The 21,002-nt window shown below is 38.7% G+C and overlaps 1 protein-coding gene across 7 annotated transcripts in view; it reads right to left on the minus strand.

Moving 5' to 3' along the window:
* Positions 1-1,395: 1,395 nt before the first annotated feature.
* Positions 1,396-21,002, minus strand: part of LOC129370265 (serine/threonine-protein kinase WNK2) — a 47,157-nt gene continuing 27,550 nt past the window's right edge. For 3 of the 7 annotated variants that reach the window (XM_055046113.1, XM_055046110.1, XM_055046118.1), the window contains 19 exons: positions 20,113-20,307; positions 19,529-19,930; positions 18,743-19,069; positions 18,515-18,558; positions 17,873-18,029; positions 17,673-17,789; positions 17,006-17,176; positions 16,333-16,375; positions 16,090-16,188; positions 14,922-15,691; positions 14,368-14,422; positions 14,209-14,285; positions 13,422-14,074; positions 12,123-12,352; positions 11,464-11,688; positions 9,328-9,426; positions 5,794-5,838; positions 5,034-5,335; positions 1,396-3,934 (listed from right to left, as the gene is read on the minus strand). In XM_055046113.1, coding sequence (XP_054902088.1) covers positions 3,572-3,934; positions 5,034-5,335; positions 5,794-5,838; positions 9,328-9,426; positions 11,464-11,688; positions 12,123-12,352; positions 13,422-14,074; positions 14,209-14,285; positions 14,368-14,422; positions 14,922-15,691; positions 16,090-16,188; positions 16,333-16,375; positions 17,006-17,176; positions 17,673-17,789; positions 17,873-18,029; positions 18,515-18,558; positions 18,743-19,069; positions 19,529-19,930; positions 20,113-20,307 — 4,374 coding nt within the window. In that variant the 3' untranslated portion in view covers positions 1,396-3,571. The remainder of the gene's footprint in view (positions 3,935-5,033; positions 5,336-5,793; positions 5,839-9,327; positions 9,427-11,463; positions 11,689-12,122; positions 12,353-13,421; positions 14,075-14,208; positions 14,286-14,367; positions 14,423-14,921; positions 15,692-16,089; positions 16,189-16,332; positions 16,376-17,005; positions 17,177-17,672; positions 17,790-17,872; positions 18,030-18,514; positions 18,559-18,742; positions 19,070-19,528; positions 19,931-20,112; positions 20,308-21,002) is intronic. The other 4 variants (XM_055046116.1, XM_055046114.1, XM_055046117.1 and 1 more) reach the window with 4 other exon arrangements.

Consider the following 21,002-nt stretch of genomic DNA (forward strand, 5'->3'; position numbering starts at 1 on the left):
CGCGGGTTGACACATTCACTACGCAAACCAGAACGATTTTACATTGGACGAGACACAGGAACGCAATGGGCGGAGGTTTCTTCTGTGATTGGTCGGAGGAATTGGAATGCGTTTTGTGATTGGTTGATAGAATCAAAATAGGTTTGCACACACATAGTAATGAGCTACTTTTGCTGCTTAATGAGTCTATATTTGCAACGTCCATTGCTGCTCACCTAACTGATATATGTGTAATCTATTTTCAATACCCCCTTATTTTTTTTTTTACAGGGTCGGTACATGTTACCATCGGTCATTGGGTGAGAGGTTGCCATTCGCTCACAGAACAAGGAACACACACCATACTGTATCCAAGGACAATTGAGAAACACCAATTAAATTAAAAACAATGATTTTAGACTGTGGGAGGAAGATGAAGTACCTGGATAAAATATGCACACTCCACGTGCAAACTAATTTGGCTTGGATGAATGGCATGGCTTCTTTCAGCCCTTGTTGGGCTGAAAGAAGCCATTTCATTGTGGATATTGACACTATTTCAGTCAGCAACTTGCCAAGGCGTTTTCCTTTTATTTTGAGGTCCATACAGAGGTCTTGCATCAAAACACATGCATGTCTGGGTCCCAGAGCCTGTCTCTTTATGTAACAGTAAGATTCTGACATGTCCACACGGTTTATACATGGATATTATTGTTTTTAACAGATGGGCATGGAACCTTCAGGCACTTAAAAATTGTACCCAACAATGGCAAATACTTGTGAAGGTCCACATTTGTCTACTCCCTCAGTCCCACAAAGAAACGGTATTTGAAGAGTTGCCCTAAAATTCACAGATGCGCCTCCCACAGTCTCAGTCGTTTGTGGTACAATCTATCAAAAAAATTAAAATGGTACATGTAACACTATAGTATGTTCATGTCACATCTATTTCTGAAGTTATTTTTTAATTTTTTTAAAATTATTGTTACCGTTTTGGAGTTATATCTCATTTAAGGTCTTTTGTGAAGGAAAAAACAAGGCGATGGCATCAAGTCATTATAAACAAAATGTGTGTTTGCTGTAATAACTACTGGCTCGATTCACCTGTTTGCAACAAAATCTTGATTGGAAACAGAATTTCCACCCAGTAGCTAGATAAACTGCTTGTAATCTGGAGTAGTTTATCTAACTACAGTCTGATTCGCTATAAACATCATTCAATTTCCTGGCTTATTTGTTTTATTGCATATATTAAATATGCAATAAAAGGTTAAAAATGCAAATATACAAACCAAAAACATTTCCTAGCTCGTCACTGAAGATTTTTTTAACCACACTAAATGTCAAATATGTCAGTTTTTTGTTTTTTTTTTACTGTCCAGGTTTTGCATGTGGAAATAACAAAAACACCATTAATCAAGCACAAAATATTTATTTCTCTCTCAACATACAGTCTGTGATAAGAGTGCATCAGGACAGGGTGGGGTAATGCAATGGGACATACAGCAGGCAAAGCAATCTCACACAGTTCAAACACAGGCCAATCACAACTGAAGCATAATCTTGAGGAGCAGTTTCTCCCAGACAAAAGAGAGATGTGCTGAGGAAAAAGTGTCAAGATGCTCCTTCTCCTCTGTGCACTTTCAACTACCCCAGTTTATCGTAGATACTGGTATTGGTTACCTCCTCCCATGCTCTCCATGAGTTAGCAGCTAGGAAAAGTAGAACATACAAGATACACGTGACAGAGAACAGAAATCTCTTACTATTGGAAGTATTTCACCAAAGCAGAAGACTCTGCATAATATCTTAGAAAAATCCAATTCAAACCGAATTGATGGAGTTAATATACATTAAAGCAATCCCCAACACCCCCCACCACTTTTAAGAGTCAAAATAAAATGTACAAATACGAGCTACAAGAAGAAAACTTTATGATTCACAGCTTTGGCAGGACTGGGGTTGTGCAGATGTCATATTTCTAACCTTTTATCTGTACCGTTTCTACATTTTGTGGAAAGACTAAATATTGGCCATGCTGTCAGTGATGAAACCCCACCAAATATATACAGTGTAGGAACTCCTCACGTAGAAGGATAAAAGGAGACCATATGTTGTGCGAATCTCTGACATCAAGTTTCAGTTTAATGCTGCAATATGTCACTGAAAATAAATGCAAAAAGAAAAAGTTAAATCGGCTGTCATCAAAAATAAACAACATATCAGTCCTTTAACGAGGCCAAAGGACTCGGACAGTCTGGTGTGCGCTCAGGACAGACTGAGCGCACACCAGCTGCTTTATGAGCATCTGCTTTGTACCATCAAACAAGAAACGCTTAACTGTACAGCAAAATCACTTTGATAAATAGCAGCATAAAAAAAGAAGAAAAAATACTTAACACCTCAGATTGAACTGGTGACTGCACAAAGTATTCTACATGCAGTGTATGTTGAGTACTAGGCAAGTTGAAAGAACAATAAGTTGTGATAAACTGTTTACTGGGTAGTTTGTAATATTGATTCTTGTGTCTGGTAACGTCTGTGGTGTGGTGAATTGTAATTTTGTTCAACCTTTCAGCTTGTTCCTCTTGCGCACATCAAATGTAAGGCTTGTGGCAAGGCTACGATCAAAGCTTTGTGGAAAGGGGTTCAATTGCACTTTGAGCCTCAAAAAAAGAAAAAAAAATTACATTATTTGCTACATTCTGTTTCACAAAACTACCAGAGACACCTACTGCAGAAATACTTATGTACAGTATTATATGGCTCTGGACACTGGCTTTCCTCTGCAGCAATGGACGCTCTCGTGCTGTCCAATAAGTTGGCTCTCCAATCAAAAAATAAGTAAAGAGGCTTTGCCCAGCTGAACCATTTGACCTGAATTAAGAGGATTTGGACGCTGGCTTCTACCCTTTCCCCTAACCTAACCTCATCATTCAACCGTTGGTCATTTGTTTCTGAAGGCATCAGATCATCTCTCTGCTATGGCAATCCATTTATCAATGGGGTGGTAAGTAAATAAGGTCAAACCATAGTCGTATTTTTTTTAAAAAGAAGATTATATACTGTTATTAGTGCAGTACAATAAGGGCATTTGTATGTAAACCAAAAAACACACTCAACCTACCATTTCAAATAAAATAACTTGGATGCAGAAATGCTTCGTTTAAAGAAAATATATACATAAATAAATGTTCAAGGCACTACATTCCTGCAAAACTGTTAATTTGTTCAAAATACTGTCATCTCACTGAATCATAAGCCACTAGTATTTGGATTCCAATGTAGTGTGTTTCAACAGAAAGGCAAATGTGATGAAGAACAGAGTGAAGTCGGTTACTGTGAGTGCAGATAAAATGTCTTATATGGCTGAGTTTAACTAAGAACAAAGCCAAAAAGCAGTAAGTATTCAGACTTAACAGATACTGTATAATATACACACATACAAATACACAACTTACGACACATAGATGTGTTGCATAAAGAATAGCAACACCGTAGCGTGTTATTTACAGAATAAAACTATGCACATGTGTGGCTCTGGTGCACAAAGCAGAGCGGAATCAGTCTGTCCTGAGTGCACACCAACACATTAATTAGCAGATCGGGTAGTCCTTGTGGTTTTCGGAAAAGGCTCATTCTCAGGGTTGTGCACAACAAAAGAGTAACGTTGGATCCCTGGGTTTGACAATGTGGCGTAGTGAATCGCTCTTGGAGCACCAAGCAATCCTAAAGGAACCACAGACGCTACAGGACTAGGCATGCCAGGCCACTGCTGCGAATAAAGAGGAGTGGGAGCCATCACACCAAAGGAGCCTGATTGCACAAGGTAGCCAGGAGGATGCACTGTGGATGAGTTTAGTGCTAGATTTGCAGGCATATTAGGGCCTAAAACGGCGGTCTTTGGGCATGAGAGAGGTAGCCGCAAGTTGTTCGGAACAACACGGCATTTCATCTGGAATAGAATGGAGGTATTTTAGATAATATTACACAGGTTTGATTTAGAGTTAAAAATGTAAGAAACCCCTCAAATGTACTACCAGGGGTCTCAGGACACTTATACACCAAACCTCTATAAGACAAAAGACCCTTTTTGATGTTTGCTCAAATAGTTAGCATTGCTGGGGGAGGAACGCCGCTTAAACATACCAGAAAGATGAACATACTGGTTGCTAATCAATATGCATAAAATAGGCCTGTGCGACAAATCAACTTTGCAGAAAATTTGGAAATTTAGGGAATAAGTAGAAAAAAAAGAAAAATGGTTGTTTTAATACAGATTTTAGTAGCTAATGTAACATTTAGAGTCAAACACTTCATATTTTAAGTAAAACTGGACCCATTTACAAGCATCATGCATTGAAAAATGACAAACACATTTAAGTTTATTTTCAGCATTATATAGCAACTCATTTAAACTTATCTTGCTTACAAATCCAGCAGGTTAAATCTGGATGGAAATAATTGGGGTTAACTTACTAAACCTTCCAACACACAGGAGTTGCTCTGGGAAATCAGATGGTGTTTAGCACTGGCCAATTTTCATTTTTACCTGTGTGACCAGTGACCGGCTTCATGGACACTCAAAAATCTGATCTTTTTAAAATTTGTGCACTCATCAGACTCAGTCCTGTTGGCCACTGTGTTTACAATCCTTGGTGTAGATGTGCTTATTGAAGGAAGACGACTCAAAGTTGCCCATTTTCAGTATCAGTGTTAAACTAAAAAGTCAGAGGAAGCAAATGCTCCACTTTTACACCCAAAAAGTTATGTCTTTTCCTAACATAATTAATAATGCTAAGAAAAATGTTTAGTAATGGGTAATAAAAAACAATCTAGGTGTTATTAATTATAGCTCCTAAAGAAACTATACGACAAGGTCAAGGTTTTGTACACTTGAGACCTGAAAATTGCCTCAAATCTCTAACTGGTACATCAACGAAACAGACATTCAGATTCTACGAGCATTTCTGAAAGCCTGAATTGTCTGGTTTGGTGTATAAGAGCCACAAAAACTCCCCTCACCACTACTTCCACATCTCAAACCCAAATACCTCACATGCAACTGCACCCATCTGTGTAGGTCTGCGCTCTGTGGCCTGCTGGCGGGTCTGCCGTCTCATCCTGTTTAGGGAGGTTCCTGGCTGATTGGCTGCCGCTACAGTCTCCTTCGTCCAGTCATCCACCAGTTTATGAAGGTCCTCGGTGAAAGTGCCTCTCTTGTTGTTACTGTTATTAGTCTGGACCTGAGCGAGCCTCGTGAATGGCTGAGGAGAGGTCGACTGTGCTGCCGTGGTGAGCGAAGGCTGCATTTGACTCGAGGTGGTCTGTGTGGTGGTCGTGTTGAGAGGGGACCCTGAAAAGAGAGAAAACTCTTAAATTTTCCCATACATAAAACAATCAAAATGACAGGTAAATCGGTTGGCTGCGGTATGGCAAAAATTAAAAGCAGTTGCATTAAAAGGAACTTGTGTCACAATCAGCTAAGACAGTTTTTGGTGAGGCCAGACAGGTTAAATGCATATAGAGCCATAGACATTTAATTTGCCTACCTGGCAGCCAAATAACAACATAAAAATGAAATGTTTGATATGCAAGCAGTGACAGGTAACACAATCAATGGGTATTGTCATGCAAAAGAAAAGTCAGTTAAACAATATGTAGTCAGAATGTCCATGTCTTAAATACACAGTACCACACTTCCAAGGTCCAAAACAATAACAAGGACAAAAAAGTGTACATAAACAATATAAGGACTAAGTTTGTGGGGACAATAAGATATACAGAGAGAAAGGAAGTAAATAAGATAGTTACTACTACTGCGCTCTTTGCCTAGACATAGTCGTTTCAGAGTGGACCCTATAAAAAGGTAAAACAGCACAAGACAGAAACAGTTAGGCCAAGACACTGAACGCCACAAGGATTTGGACAAGCTGCTTCAAAAGCACAATCAGCTATTAAACAATTAGGGAGAGAGAAGGAGGAAAAGGGGATTTAAAGTAAATATGGGGGTAAAACTGGAAGACAGAATCAAGTTGTCCCAACTTGATCATTTGGGGAAAAAAAACTGTCTACTGCTACACCTAGCTGGCAAAAGTTAAGACTGCCAGTCTTAACTTAGTCACATAATCTAAATGAAAATGTGTATATACAAATTATTTTATTGGTAGGCAGAAGTTGAGAGAAAACACTGTTTACTACCAAAAGAAATATTACAGGAGAACAAACAAAAAAAATCACTGCCCATGTGAGAACCCCTGTAGAACAAAACGTGAAACCTAAATAAACCTTCAAAAGCTAACAAAGCACATTGCTAATATTTGAAACTCGTCAGTACAAATAAACATGCAAATAACTCAGGAAGAAGTGACAAGAAAAAAAACCCCAAAACAATATCAATGATACAGCCCTTTATGTGGCGAAGCATGTCTCCATCAGTGCCCTGTCTGGCGCCTGCACCATGCACGTCTTCTCCATCCAAACATGAGGGACAGAGAGAGCAAAGGGCCCTGCCAACACTAGGGAACTGTATGCACCGGGGTGCCTTTACTTAGGGGATGTTAAACAATCAAAATCAACAGTGATTGGACATACAGAACAAATAAAGAGGGTATAAAAACAGGTTGTTTCTCTTGCACACATGGATACAGTCCCACTATTTTGCATTAGGTCTGACCTACAACCCATGTTTGGACAGGATTAGCTGTTCCCAAGCCAGAGTGTCTGTGAGGTGTTTTGATCTAAGCCAGAAGCACTGCATTAAGCAACAGTATGGCGAAAAGGAGGTAATATAGCCAAGTTATAATGATTATGAATGATTAACTGCTGTTGTTTGAATTATGGATGACTGTAAGAGCACTCAAAAAAAAAAAAACAACCATTTACCTACAGGATTACTTATTATATTGAAGTTAATTATAGCTTAGCTTTAAAAACCACCAGTGTGAGTAAGTTGGTGCATAGAAACAGCAGCTTATTGGTGAAATTAGACCTAATATTATGACAAAAGACTAAAAACATATTTAAACTCTGAAGGCACAATGGATGTCCCGATAATGGAGATTTTAAACTTAACCAACTCATGTTCTGAACTACATTCTTGGTATGTCAGCACTTTTTCTTCAACCACATCTGTAGCTATGAGAACCACATTTTTTGTTAATTACCTTTTAATTCACAGTAAATGTTAAACAGCATTTAATGCTGCAGCTGTAGAAACACCACTATATTTTACAATGTTCAAAGAAAAGCATTACATTTTTTAATTAGTGGAACCATATCAAAATGCCCAACTAGCCTAATCGTCAATGAATTTGATCAAAACGGTGAGTTAACTTTAGCCTGTTCGTCATTAAACTGCCTTCTACTAAAAATCTAGTTATCAAGAGTTTAGATAATCTAGCTATTGTCTGTTTTGAATTATATATTGAGAAACAAACTAAGTTATGCTGTAATGTCAGAAAATTACAGCAACAGTTAACACCACATTGAAGCAGCATTTTAAGGCTGTTCTGCAGAAGCTCCAATTGGGCAGAAAGTATCTGTTGTCGCCATGAAAACAACTCCTGTAGCATCTATGTTGGTGAGTGAGAAAAGCTCGGACACAATCACAACACCAACGTAGACAATATAGACGGTGTTCCAAATTATTCTGCAAATTGGATTTAAGTGTCATAAAGATGACATTTTTTGTTGTGGCATCAAATTTTGTAGATGGTATTGTGTGTCAGGGCTCTTTGAATCACTATAATTAATTTCAGAGAGCTGGAATTAAGTGATGGACTGGGACCTGAACATTCAGAGCCACATAAAGACAGTTAAAAAGTCGGCCTTCTATCACCTGAAGAACATCTTCAGGATTAGAGGACTAATGTCTCAGCCAGCTCTAGAGAAACTCATCCATGCTTTTATCTTCAATTGGAAAGATTACTGCAACAGTGTCTTCACAGACCTGTCCAACAAATCAATCAAACAGCTGCAGCTGATCCAGAACGCTGCTGCTCGCCTTCTCACTAAAACCAGGAAGATAGAGCACATAACACCAGTTTTAAAGTCCCTACACCGGCTCCCTGTAGCTCAAAGAATAGACTTTAAAATACAGTTGTTAGTTTACAAATCACTGAACGGTTTAGTACCACAACACATTAAAAATCTGTTGTTGTATCAACCTTTCAGACCTCTCAGGTCTTCTGGTTCTGTTCTGCTCTGCATCCCCAGAACCAGAAGCAAGAGGAGAAGCAGCTTTCAGCATCTATGCACCAAAAATTTGGAACAAACTTCCAGAAAACTGTAAAACAGCAGAAACCCTGACTTCCTTTAAATTTCGACTAACAACGCACCTGTTTAGAATTGTATTTGAAACATAATCAATTAAAAATTTAATGATGGAACAATGTATTGTTTACTCTATGTTGCATGACTTTGTGTTTTTGTGTTTGTTATGATGTAAAGCACTTTGAAATGCCTTGTTGCTGAAATGTGCTATACAAATAAAATTTGATTTGATTTAACATGTAACTTGGTCTGTTAAGATGTTTTTGATTGAAAGAGCTTTTGATTTTAGTACATGTGACCACTTAATGCTGCACATTCGAAGAATGACCGTTTGTAGTTCTTTATAATCCATAAAATGTTTAGAAAATTTGCTGCACATAATAATTTGGAACAGTGCATTTTGAGTTTTTTATTGTGAAAAAAAAATACTGTTCTCCAGGGGAGCTTCGTTATGTAAAATTTTATCTATACTGTAATAGTTCATGATTTGAAAATTATACTGACCAGCATTTGCATTGACCATTTAAAAAAATTTGAAAAAATATCACTTGCATAATAATTTGGAACACAGTGTAATACTGATGAAAAATAAAAAAAAAATTCAATTGTATTTTGAGGCCCTTTGAAGAGATCATTAAAAAAAGCTATATCAATCCCCAGTGATGTTTTCCACAAACCCACCTAACCAAATTAGAAGATCTAGTAGAAAGGCAGTAACTAAAAACAAAGAGTTCACGTCCTTCTCTCAGCAACTGAAATGCAAACATTTTGTTGCCTTATACATAGTTGGGTTCAACAAATTTTACTGATAAATTAAAACAATCTATGCATGTCACAGGTATCCTGTAGCTGATGCAGAAAAATCTTTAAAAGTTTTGAGACTGAGTGTACTATGCAAGAATAAAATGAAAAAGGAAAACAGTGATAAACATCAGGTGAGAAAGCCTGCAAGAAGGGCGGAAAAAAAATAACTACAGAGCTTATTTTCTTTCAAAGAAAAGTGACAATAAAATCAAGTTAAATAAAGTGTATGAAAAAATGAGCAAAGGGGAATAGAAAAGAACAAATACAAACAGATGGACAGAGACACAGGTCCACTGAGGAATCTAGTGCGTGGTTTGCTACTAGATTTATAGGTGACTCTCTCTGACGTTTGGTGGTAAACCGTCCAGCCTGTAAAGATGAATAAAGGAGGGAAGAAGAAGAGAAGAAACAAGAGAAACACTTTGAAAAAGTGAACAAAGATTGGTATGAGAAACCCCCACATGAAAAGCATCAGAAAAGGACACTGAGTGGGTTGTAGGAACCAACTACAGCATTCAAAGATGCAAATAATCAAAGACAACAGAAAATAAAGAATAACCACTTGTTTAAACAAATATAACTAATAATATTGAGCTTGAAAATGAATGCATGGATAAAAATTCGATTTGGATGTTTGATTGTTGTCATAACTAAGTGTAAGAGGCTTTGTTCTGATTCATTCATAGAAAAGGGTTCAAACAATTGAGACGTCTTTTTTAAAAGTGCATCATGACACATATGAGGAAGAAAGAATTAAAAAAACATTATTATTAATCTAATGTTTTATTCTACCTACTATCACTTATGTCTAAACAAGAAAATGAAAATTAAAAAAAACATATAACCAACGCAGATAAATGTGTGGTTAACCTGAAGTTCTCATCAGAATAACCTCATCATGCTCACAATACACTAAGAGAGCCAAAAGTAAATTATTGTAACACAGCTCATCTGAATGCAACAAAAATTATCTTTGAGGTATGCTGGTCTTATTTCCTATCAGAGACAAACTTCTTGGTTGACTGAAAATAACCTCGTAACAATGCAGTTAGCATTCTCACTTCTGAAGACCATTTCAGATTTTAATCTGACAAAAATATAAATTATTTTGGGGTTGTTTGTTGCCCTTAAGGGAAAGGAAGACATGGGAGTAAAACCATTCTTCAAATTTTGATCTATCAAGCCAGGATCCAGAACTTACATCTGATAAGTTAAGATGGATAAGTTAGGGAATAGACTGAAATTTTGGATTTTGCAGGTATGATTCATTCTGACAGCACTTGCAAATATATATACCCAAAACATAATGGTAAGTTAAAATTTCTGTGCAAAATGGCACACCAAGCTGTATCCTTTACTCTTATCAAAAAATTTCCTCACCCAACTGGTGTCATAATGCTAAGAAACCAATTTAAATACAGACTAAAGCTAAAAATGATGTTGGAGGTGCATATTTCTCTACCAGATGTGATATCTAAGTTCAAATTATATGACCTAAACTCTAGGATTACAACAGAGTCATGTCTGTCATCAAGCTAAAAAAAAAGTCTGTCGTAATCCAGCAATGACTGAATGTTTTTGGAGACCATAAAGGAGATTTGCCCCATGTGACGGGGATCTTAAGTTAACTGACTAAAAAGATAGAGGAAATACTATGTGGAGCATTTATAGACCTCTTTCTCATTGGTCATCAGTCAGTTACAACAACAGGAGATGAAGGTGAGCATGGTAGAATAGACAAAACAGCCAATGCTCTCCAAAACAGCAAATAACAGAAACTATTTGCTGTTGTACGTTTCACTGTGAAATGGCAAATTAGAAGGTGGGTGATGCAGCTGAGTGACTGTAAGCACACAACTCCTGAACTCACATGAGGAAACCAAACCATCGTCACCTGTTATGTACAGAAAAAGGAGCTAAACTTAGATCAAGAATATTTGGATAGCTGATCAATAGTTGCAGATAAATTTCCCAGTTATATTTTTGCTACAGTCATGTAAAACGGAAACATCCAACACTGATGAGCTTTTTCAAGGATTAATCATTGATGCTGTTAATACATGTTGGATAATACATTGTTAATGTATGTGACTTGCGTAGTTAAAGTTAAATGAAATCTGTACTACACCAAAACTTTGCCTTGTTCAATGTGTTTGGCTTGTCGTAAGCCTCTTTCTCGCACTTTAAGGAGAAAATGCATCATAGCACACTTTTTTTTCTTTTACTGAATAATCATAAATCTGTGGAGGACATAGTGAATTATTTAGATATAGTGGTAATTTTTTTGTATAGTTTGTCCAAAGGCAATCTGATGAACCTTATTAGGTGCTTATAGTTCCAGTTGATTTTACTTTTATTTGCATGTCTTGCTTTGTTTGCCTGGGCAAAGACTATCATGAAGAGTACCTTGACCAGGATCAGCTTGGTTGGCCGTCCCGCTCCCGTGTCTTCCAGCGTAGATGTTGTCTGAGGAGAAAGAGCCTTTCAAAGAACAAGGTTGCTGTGTGTGAACCTGCTCCTGGACTCTGCTGGGCTGGCTGTTGGAGGAGGAGCTGCAGCTGGAGTGGGCAGAGCCATCTGACAAAAGTGAACTTTTAGCTGGAGAGCTGGATGAACTGGTAGCACTTTCTCCTTAAAAAATAAAACAAAATAAAAATAAAACGGATGAGTCAGACTGAATCACTGTTTCACACACTCCTACTTTTTTCCATTTATAAAATCAAAACCACTTCGACTGTTGTGTTTCTTGTTTTTTTTTAAAATGCGAAACGTGTTCTACGAGACTACAGGTGACAAACTCCACTCCTCGAGGGCCACTGCCTTGCAACTTTTAGATGTGCCTTTGCTGCACCACACCTGAATGGAATAATTAAGTCATTAGCAAGGAGCTGGAGAACTTATCTACACTAGAAGGAGGTAATTAAGCCATTTCATTCCAGTGTTTTGTACCTGTGGTATATCTAAAAACTGCAGAAAAGCAGCCCTTGAGGACTGGAGTTCGACACCCCTGTGCTAGACTAAAAACATCCAAACTGTTTATCATCCCACCATATCTACCCACACACCTTTTCTCTCCACACTGGTGCTGATGGGATTATTTCTGAGTTGTTGCACCATCGGATTGAGCAGTTTCCCAGCTTTCAGCTTGTGTTTGCTGGTTTTGCGCCTTCGACCCGTTGGAGGAACAGCATGGAGCAGGCTAACCTTGGGGGGTACAGACTTTCCCAGATCTTTGTACAGACGTTCGATCTCACTCCTCTGGAATGCCTGCAGCTCAGAGATCTCCTTCATGTGTCTATTGTGAAAACACAAAGAAATAAGATACAAATGCTCCCAAAATAATAAAAAAAATATGAAAGAAAATAATATTTGAAAATGCATTTCAATAAATTTGAAATTTTGTTTCGAAAAGGTAGAAAAATTAAGGTTAAGGTGTACAACCACTAAAAACAGACAAAAAACATTTTCTTGGGGAATAAATACATAAGATCATTTTAAAAAGTTTTTGTCCTTAAATTATCCAGTAGCTCTTTAGGTACCACCACTGGTCGCAATTCAAGCCTTAAGAAATTCCCCCAAACTCTATTAATGGGCTTTGTTTCACAATCCTCTCAAGGCTTATCTCATGACCACACAATTTGAATTAATATGTTATGATGCAGTGCTATAAAAGCCAGTTTCTCAAACAATGACCTCTGTCAGCACTTTTCTCCATGACAGTGTGGGCCTGACTCTAACAAATTGAATTAAAATGATTGTTTACTTGTAAAAAATATTTAAATTTATTGAAATGCGCATGTTGTAGACACAAAAGTGGCTATTTTATTTGTTATGATACTGAATATTTGCATTTGGAAGATGCAAGCAACAGCAGGTTACTAACTGTATCAAATGTAAGTTACTGGAGCTTCTTGAATTTTATGGCATCACTATTGGCTTAATTTGTCCAAATATACAGAATGATTAGAATGATCAATAAAGAGATTTAAAAAATATATTATTACTGATCCCGACAAAGATTTTCTGCTGCAATGCCACTGCAATGTATGTTTTCTTTAAGCTGGTCCAAATCGAACATTAATCAACCTGATTTTTACAAAACATTATTTAAAAACAGTACAGGACTGAAAGAGGCCTCGAGACCTCTTGTTAGCTTAACAAGAGGTTATTTAGTTTGATGAACTAAATAAACCTCAAGTTTAATCTAAAAAAAAAAAAAAAAAAAGAATACATCAATCTTTTCTTGAGAAAGCAAACTTATCGTCAGCTAGAGATAATACATATAATTGTTTAGTAGAAGACAGACACAGAGTGAAGAGGAAATGAACAGAGGTGTCTATCTGTGGGTGAGTGTGATGCTTTACTTTTCTCTAAGTTTCTGAAGCTCCTTCTTCATATCCGCATCCTCAAACTCTGAATCATTGTCACTGCTGATGTTGGGGGGGAAATGTCCAACAGAAGGTGAAGGCGTGTGGCCATTTATTGCAACGGTCTGGCAGCTTGGTGATTCAGAGCTCTGCTCACTTTTGCTTCGTCCAGAGCGACGCAAGAAGGCGACCGCCCTCTTGACGAGGTCGCTTCCACTGTGCTCAATCAGATTGTGAGCTGATGGCGCAGCTGGAGCTGGAGGAACCACTATGCTGCTGCTGTCTTCATCAGCTGAGTCGGAGTAAAGCTGAGACGAGGACCGACAGTGGCGATGGGATGGTGTGTCAACAGTTTGGGCTCGTGGGATATGACGTGGAGTGGCATCGGGACTTGAGGTGGGAGTGGTGTGAGCAAACTCAGGAGGGGCAGAGTAGCGACTTCCGGTTTGGGGTTTGGAAGATCTTGTGCCGTCATTATCAGGTGCTGGTGTGGCAGAGGTCCGGCAAGCCACCCCACAGCTGCTTTCTTTTCTTTCAGTGCTCTGAATCTGGCTGCGAGACCCTTCAGAGCCACTGGAGGGTGCTGCAGAGCTGCAGCTCGCTTTGCTTTTATCTGAACAGCAAATGGCATCAGGTGGTGTGGGGATGATCTAAAAGGTCATGAAATCCAAGTTGTCAGTGTTACAAAATCAAAGTTTAGTATCACTATTAAGTCATATTATCTTAAAGCCATAACAGTGACACATATTGAATAGCACTGCAATCTAAATGAGTAGATTCTTACTTGAAAACGACTTTTGGATTTATATGAATTGGAGCTCACAGACACATCGGTTTTTGTGTTTTTTGTTCGACCGGCAGCTAAAGGAGGGATATTTTAGAGTAAATAAGAGATCATTCAAACTATTATGTGAAGATACATTACGCAATCAAATCTACCAACCTGCTGCTGAGTCGCTTGACGCACCCACACAATCTGTCCGCTCAGGAATCTGTGGCTAACCAAGAAGGAAAGAAAAAGTTGTGGGAGTGAGAGGGGTTGAATTAATTCAAGTAGCAGCACATTGAAAAAATTACAAACACATGATCAGAGAGAAATGGTTTGGCACTGTAGCTTCTTACATGAGTCGCAAGCTGATAAATTGACAACACCCAAAATGTATTGCGACTCTAAAAATATTGTTATGCTTCCTTTTATTAAAAAAATAAAACTTTTGAACTTTTTACAAAAGAAAACAGGCATATATTGCATCTGATAACGTCATCGCAACATATACCAATATTATCACCATTGCATAATTGTCTAATATTATGCAGCTCTGCTCTGAGTAAAAACACAGGAGAAAAGCCAGAGTGAGGTAATCATAATTTATGCATGAAAGGGACAATTTCTTCTGCATACCGTTTTTCTATATATAAACTGTATTCCAAGATCACGGTGTGCGTCAGTGAATGTTCACATTTATGTAAATCATAAAGAGGAGTGATGTACTTTACCATTGGTTCCATCTTCTTCTTTGTGACGGCCTCAGTGCTGTGCCCATCTGAGACTGGAGGGGAGCTCAGTCTGTCTGAGCTGGAGGACTGTGGCTCAGAAGCCATGCTGGAGGGCTGTGAGGAGGGGTGCTCCTGGTATAGCAGGTTTCTGAGCTTCTCATCCAAAGTCTTGATGGTTCGATCAGCAAACTCCCCCCTAGGAGGGCCCTCCCCGTCCGACTCACTTTGCGCGCCACACTGCTGCTGACTTGAAGTCGGGTTCTGATGTGCAGGGCTTTGGGGCTGAGAGGTCACAGTCCCAGGCTGGATGGGCGTGGCGTAAGGCTGCTGCAGGACAACAGGCTGCTGGCTGGCCAGCTGAGGAGCTTGTTCTTCAGTCGGGCTGGCCGACTGAATCGCTTGATTATTCAGCGACGAGATCAGAACACCAGCAGCTCTCGCTTCTTTATCAGTGACATTAGCATCCACAGAGACGGGTGGCACAATAGCACAACATGGCATGTCTGCTACCATAGACACAGCAGAGAGAGACGATTCCTCGACAGGAAATGAACTGTCTTGGTTAATGCTCCCAGTTGTGCCGGTACATTTGGTAATACTAGGCTGGCTCTGCTGGACCTTAGATTCTCCAATAACTTGGTCTGCAGGTTGCACCAAGGTGGGGGCAGAGGAGGCGGTGGGGCTTTGGGAGGGTAAAGATGTGACTGGGATCGTCAAAGTAGCTGTGGCACTGCTAGACCCGACTGACAGGGAGCCAGATGTTTCATACTCTGGAGAAAGAAATGGGACAGAGTTCATTAGAAAGGGAGCAGATTGTGAATTTAAACAGCCAAGCTACAAAAAAGACGATCTATGTGCTGTAGGTGCCAAAGTGTTACATCATCACTCGATTCTCCTCCATCAGCCTCTGTGTGCCGGCGTAAAAGCCTGCACTTCGTTTCTGGCTAGAACCACTGCAGACCAAGTCTTATATAACTGACCTCAATGTAGGAGAGGGGGGTAACAAAAAAAAAATCGCACTAAAACTGCTTACACAGAATTTAAATCAAAAGGAGCAAAAATTGTGCAACATATTTAGATAATCTTGCAAAAAAAAAAAAAAAAAAAAAAACTAATGTAGATAAACTGTACAGAAGACAAGAGAGAAAACAGAAAATGCAGAACATACCCTGTGCTGTAAAGGTGTGTGTTGATGTGTTGTCTTTATCCTGCATGAGTGTTTCATCCACAGGACAAATAATGAACCAGCGTTTTCCAGTGTGCAGGACTGTCATAGGGAAAGATGGGAAAACTCATAGATCTTCTAAAATATGCTCAGTGAGAAATTTAAGATGCAGGCTGATCTATAAACCAATACAAGTACTAAATTATTAACTGTATCAGTGAGTGTGCTGCATGTCAAAAGTCTTACCATTTTGTTGATACACCAGCTGTGGAGTGGTGGGTTCTGAAGCCTTTACAGATTAAAAAAAAAAAAAAAAAAAAAGGGAACAGTGTGTAACTGGATGGAAAACAGCTTAAAAGACATCTGTAAAACTTTTATTTTAATCGAGCAATAAGCTCAAAAAAATAAATTTAATTGGATCAGGATTTTAACAACTGGTATTTCTGGCTTCTGTGGGCAGCTTTGGAAGTTAAGGCCTAATGACAAGGCATCAAAAAAATGGTTAAAAATTGATCACATTAGGGTCATGAAGGGGGCAAATCATTCTAAGACCTCAGGACTAATGGAAATCTGTGGTGGGAGCCAAAGTGTTGAGCGTCAAGCTGGAAACCTAGAAGATTTATGGAGTTTATATAAAGAGTAATGTGCTAAAATTTCTCCTGAGATGTTTCTTCTGGTGACCAACCACATAAAATGGATCTTCTCGTTTTACTGCTCATCAAGCGTTTCTTCATAGAATTCAGAGACATATTTTGTGCAGGAAACGGTCTCGTAACTCAATTTTATTGATTTTTCTGCTTTTTAGTTTTCGCTACCATAAAAACCAGAATGCTAATTTCTTTGTGAGTGAGCAGCCTAACAAAACCAAAACCAGATGATTCAGTAATAAATTCTTTGGGCTCAACAGTTTCTTTCTCACCTCTGATCCCAGTGCACAACAGCCTTCATTTTGTCTGATGTTACAGCCCTGGTCGGAGATCCTCTCACCCTCTGTGTCCTCACTCAGCATGTCTTCAGCTTTATCTACAATGTCTTTCAGTTGTTCAATAAAGATCTCTTTTTCCAGGGGCAGAATGAAATCATTGTCCACCTGAAGAGAATGAATAAGAAAAAAAATTATACACATGTGACTTAAAAAAATCAGAGTGGTTCTGATTCTGATGAAGTTTATAAAAATAAATAAGACCTATGAGAAAACAGCAAAGAAACCCTCCGGAATATCGCTCTTCTTTTGTGTTGCCAAAGTAAAATAAATCCCTACAAGTTATTACTACACAAAATGAAATCTTTACTTCTGTGTTTGGATAAGTACCAATAAATTGCTGAAAAGGCTTTTTATTTTTGCTTTCAGGAGTCTTCAATCTAAATAGCCATATTACTGACATATTCATCTTATTTTTAAAATATATTCAAATTTTCATTTCTTGCTTTATATGGCCAATATGAATGTGTAAGCAAAGCTTTGGAGAAGAGAGAAAAAGCAAGAGGCACCCAATAAGAGTTTCCAGGACGATGGAGTCAAAGGCAAAGCATGCTTCAAAAACCTTTGCAACAACTCAAGGGCCCGAACTCTGCCGCTCACGTACCATATACGTAGCAATCTCCTCTGGAGCATCTCCATCCAGGTCAAACTTGAATGTTACCATTTTGTGATTATGTGTTTCTAGTTGGCATTCTACCATCTTATCTCCGGTGTTACACACCTGCAAGAAGGCAAAAACATAATTTCAACTTCTTTGACAACTGCAAGACCTCTGCTCTTTCATAAAGTAATTAGGTTACTCACGTTGAGCATGCTCAGCTTTGGTTTGCCACACTTTTCCTGTCGGGAACGCGTGCGTGATGACTTGCGGTGTCTACGCTGTTTTCCTTCCCCTCTGCTTCCATGTGTCCCTTCATTGCCATCGCTCATTTCCCTTCCCGATGTCACGTCAGAGTTGATGCTGATGAGAAAAAAAATAGACATTTGCAAAAAATTCTCTAGAGGTAAAATTCGCTGAATAGCTAAATAGGAAACGTAATTATCACTGGAGCCATGTCTTACTGATTATTGATTTTGGTTTGGTATGTCTGCACTAAAATTGGTAAAATGCTATTCAGTTTCTCTTACAAAACGCAGCAGACTGATGGAAAAGTTACACTTTGAATTAAAAATACCATTATTTGAAGTAATTTCCAATTAATGTACTTGCTTGTATTACAATTTGTAATTTTATGTTGTGTTAACTTTTGCCATGTCTCCATAAAAAAAGCTTTGTGGAATTATTTGATTGAATAAAAAGTAAAGCAAAAACAAATAAGAACAAAAGTAGGAAAAAAGAGAAACAACAGAATGTCAATTTTTTTTTTATCTCTGTGCATATTTAATAAGTGAAAACTGATAAAATTGTGACAAACTAACTGACCAAGTTGAATGATAAGCTTTTACCTGTCACAGCTCTGTCCTCCAGTGCGTTTCTCTGACGCTTGCTCCTGTAGACAACAGAACACAGAAATAAAACACTCGGGAGATGACAATGCAAAAATAAGTCTCCATTCCTGATTTAATACAAACAGCGAAGTTAGTTCAGTACCCTTATGTTTAATTGTGCTTTGGAAAGCACCGTTAACAAGGAACAATAATTATAGTACACTACTAAATATCATGCGGCCATACCTCCAGGTAAATCTCTGATGACCCTTGACCTGCCGCTCCTGTGACGGTGCCTGGGATTTTCTGCTGGGAAGCAGGTCCAGTGGCGGGCCTGGAGGACGCCTTCTGTGAGTCAGAAGACTGCGGCACAGGAATTTGGCCCTGTCCCCGACTCTGAGGCTGGCTCTGTGGGGGCATCTGGCAGGACTTTGTGTTGTCCAGCTGGCTGGCCGCAGTGGCTGTGCCCAGATCCGCCTCATTCTGCCCAGGTGAGGAGAAGACTGCAGGCTGTGTGAGCTGAGTTTGCTGAACCTGCTGTGTACTGGGTCCATCCTGCATCTGCTGCGGAACCTGTGAATTCCATTTAAAAATGCTTTTGCCGTTATACTTTTTCTTGATTATTAATAATATTTTGTATTTTTACGTTTGCATAACCTGATCTAATGGGAACATAAAACTATTTTATTCTGAAGAATCAGTCGCAGGATTTCTGCAGGTTTCACCAAAACAAATGTAAGACCACTATGAATTAAATTTAAGACCTGTATCAAACATTTGCAGAAGAAAATTGCATATTTTGTGATGTTTTCTACAGCTAACTAACCAGTAAATTTTAGCAGCTAGTTAGCAGTAGCTGCAAACACCTCAAGTCACAGAACACGATGAAGATGACTCAGCATTTGAAACTTCTGTCTGACAGAAAAGTCCGGAATAGAAAAAAACAACCTTAAGCACACAATAACTTAAAGTCAGTGCACACCCTTTCAGTAAAAACACAACAATTTGCTTCTCTGCACCTGTCACAATTACCTGTATCAGAGGCTGAGAGCTGCCATTTGCAGGGAGGTGTGTGTTTGTGTGCATTGGATGGCTAGTTAGTGTTGATATAAACGAAGCCTGCATCTGAGAAGCCTCAGATCTAGCAGCTGCAGGTTGGTGCTGGGGTGAGGTAGGTTGCACCATACCCAGCACAGATGAGGGGGATGGTACGGTAAGAGACATCGGGGTGGGAGAAATTAATGTGTTTTCAATGTGAAGAGGGGACAGGGGAGATACAGAGGGGGTTACAGGAGCAGCATATCCAGGAGAGAGAAAGATGTGAGTAAGGGAAGAGGAAGATGAAGGGTGAGGAGAAGTGCAGGGGGGAAGGTAGGCGGATTCAGAGTCAGTCACAGCTGTCACCACCTGGACTGTGGGGTATTGTGAAGGAAACTAAAGGAAACAGGAAGAAAGAAGACAATTACAGGATCTAAAAAGTTCAAATGAAGAGGAGTGAATAAGGGTAATTTTAACTGTTGCTACTGCTGTTCAACCATATATTAAACCAGTAAAACTATATAGACATTAAGATAAATAAATAAATAAAATAAAATATCCAGGCAGCCTGCGATTACCAGGGATGCTTGCGATGATGGGAGCGAGGCTGAAATCTGCAGAGGCTGGAGGTGTTGGTGGACAGCAGTTTGGGAAACTGATTCCTGATGAGCTGGTGTCTGACTTGATCCAATGGAAGCCGATTGGCTGAGGCTCAGTCCATGGCTTTTTTCATCTTGTCCAGACTTTGAAATGCTATGACCAGCTGAAACATTCTAACGAACAGTAATACACAAAGATCAGAGAAACCTTAAGGAAGGCATAGAAACACTTTAGCAATAACCCAATGTGACCCCATGGTATTGGGGGTCTGATCGATTCTTCAGTATGCCCACACAGAATTTATATCAACATCAGAAGTTGCTGACGTCAAGGCCCATTATGTTTATGGCTTGAAAAACTGCATATAAACTGTGATTTTTTTTTCTATTTACAATGTAATAGAAGGAGTAAGAAACCCCACACACAAGCAGTTGAAACACAAGTCATTACATTTTATGAGGTTGAAAGCAAAAAAAAAAAAAAAAAAACTAAGCTTGTTGATGTAGAGCAACTTGTTAGTGTTCACCAACAAACAATAAATTTAGAACAGTGTCTTAAAATGTTGCCAGACTAATAATCACCAGATGGCAATCATTACATCAGAATTTCAGAAGCAGGAGCAAGATGTGAGTTTATTGTAACCTTACATGTTGAGTTTTTTTTTTAAGTTTTGGAAGATGTATTTTTAGAGCATTATAGCAGCTTTGTTAAACAGATTTAACCTCTTATTGGAGCAGCACTTATACTGATCTGCAGAACATCTTGTTTATTGCTGTCAGAAAAATTGGATGTGAGAGGCTGCATCAATGAAAATACACCTGATGAGTGAGTTAAAAAAATTGATTCGGGTTAAAAAAAAAGTGAAAAA

The sequence above is a fragment of the Poeciliopsis prolifica genome, unplaced genomic scaffold (genome assembly GCF_027474105.1).
Source record: "Poeciliopsis prolifica strain line A6 unplaced genomic scaffold, Auburn_PproV2 SCAFFOLD023, whole genome shotgun sequence".
NCBI classification, from domain to species: domain Eukaryota; kingdom Metazoa; phylum Chordata; class Actinopteri; order Cyprinodontiformes; family Poeciliidae; genus Poeciliopsis; species Poeciliopsis prolifica.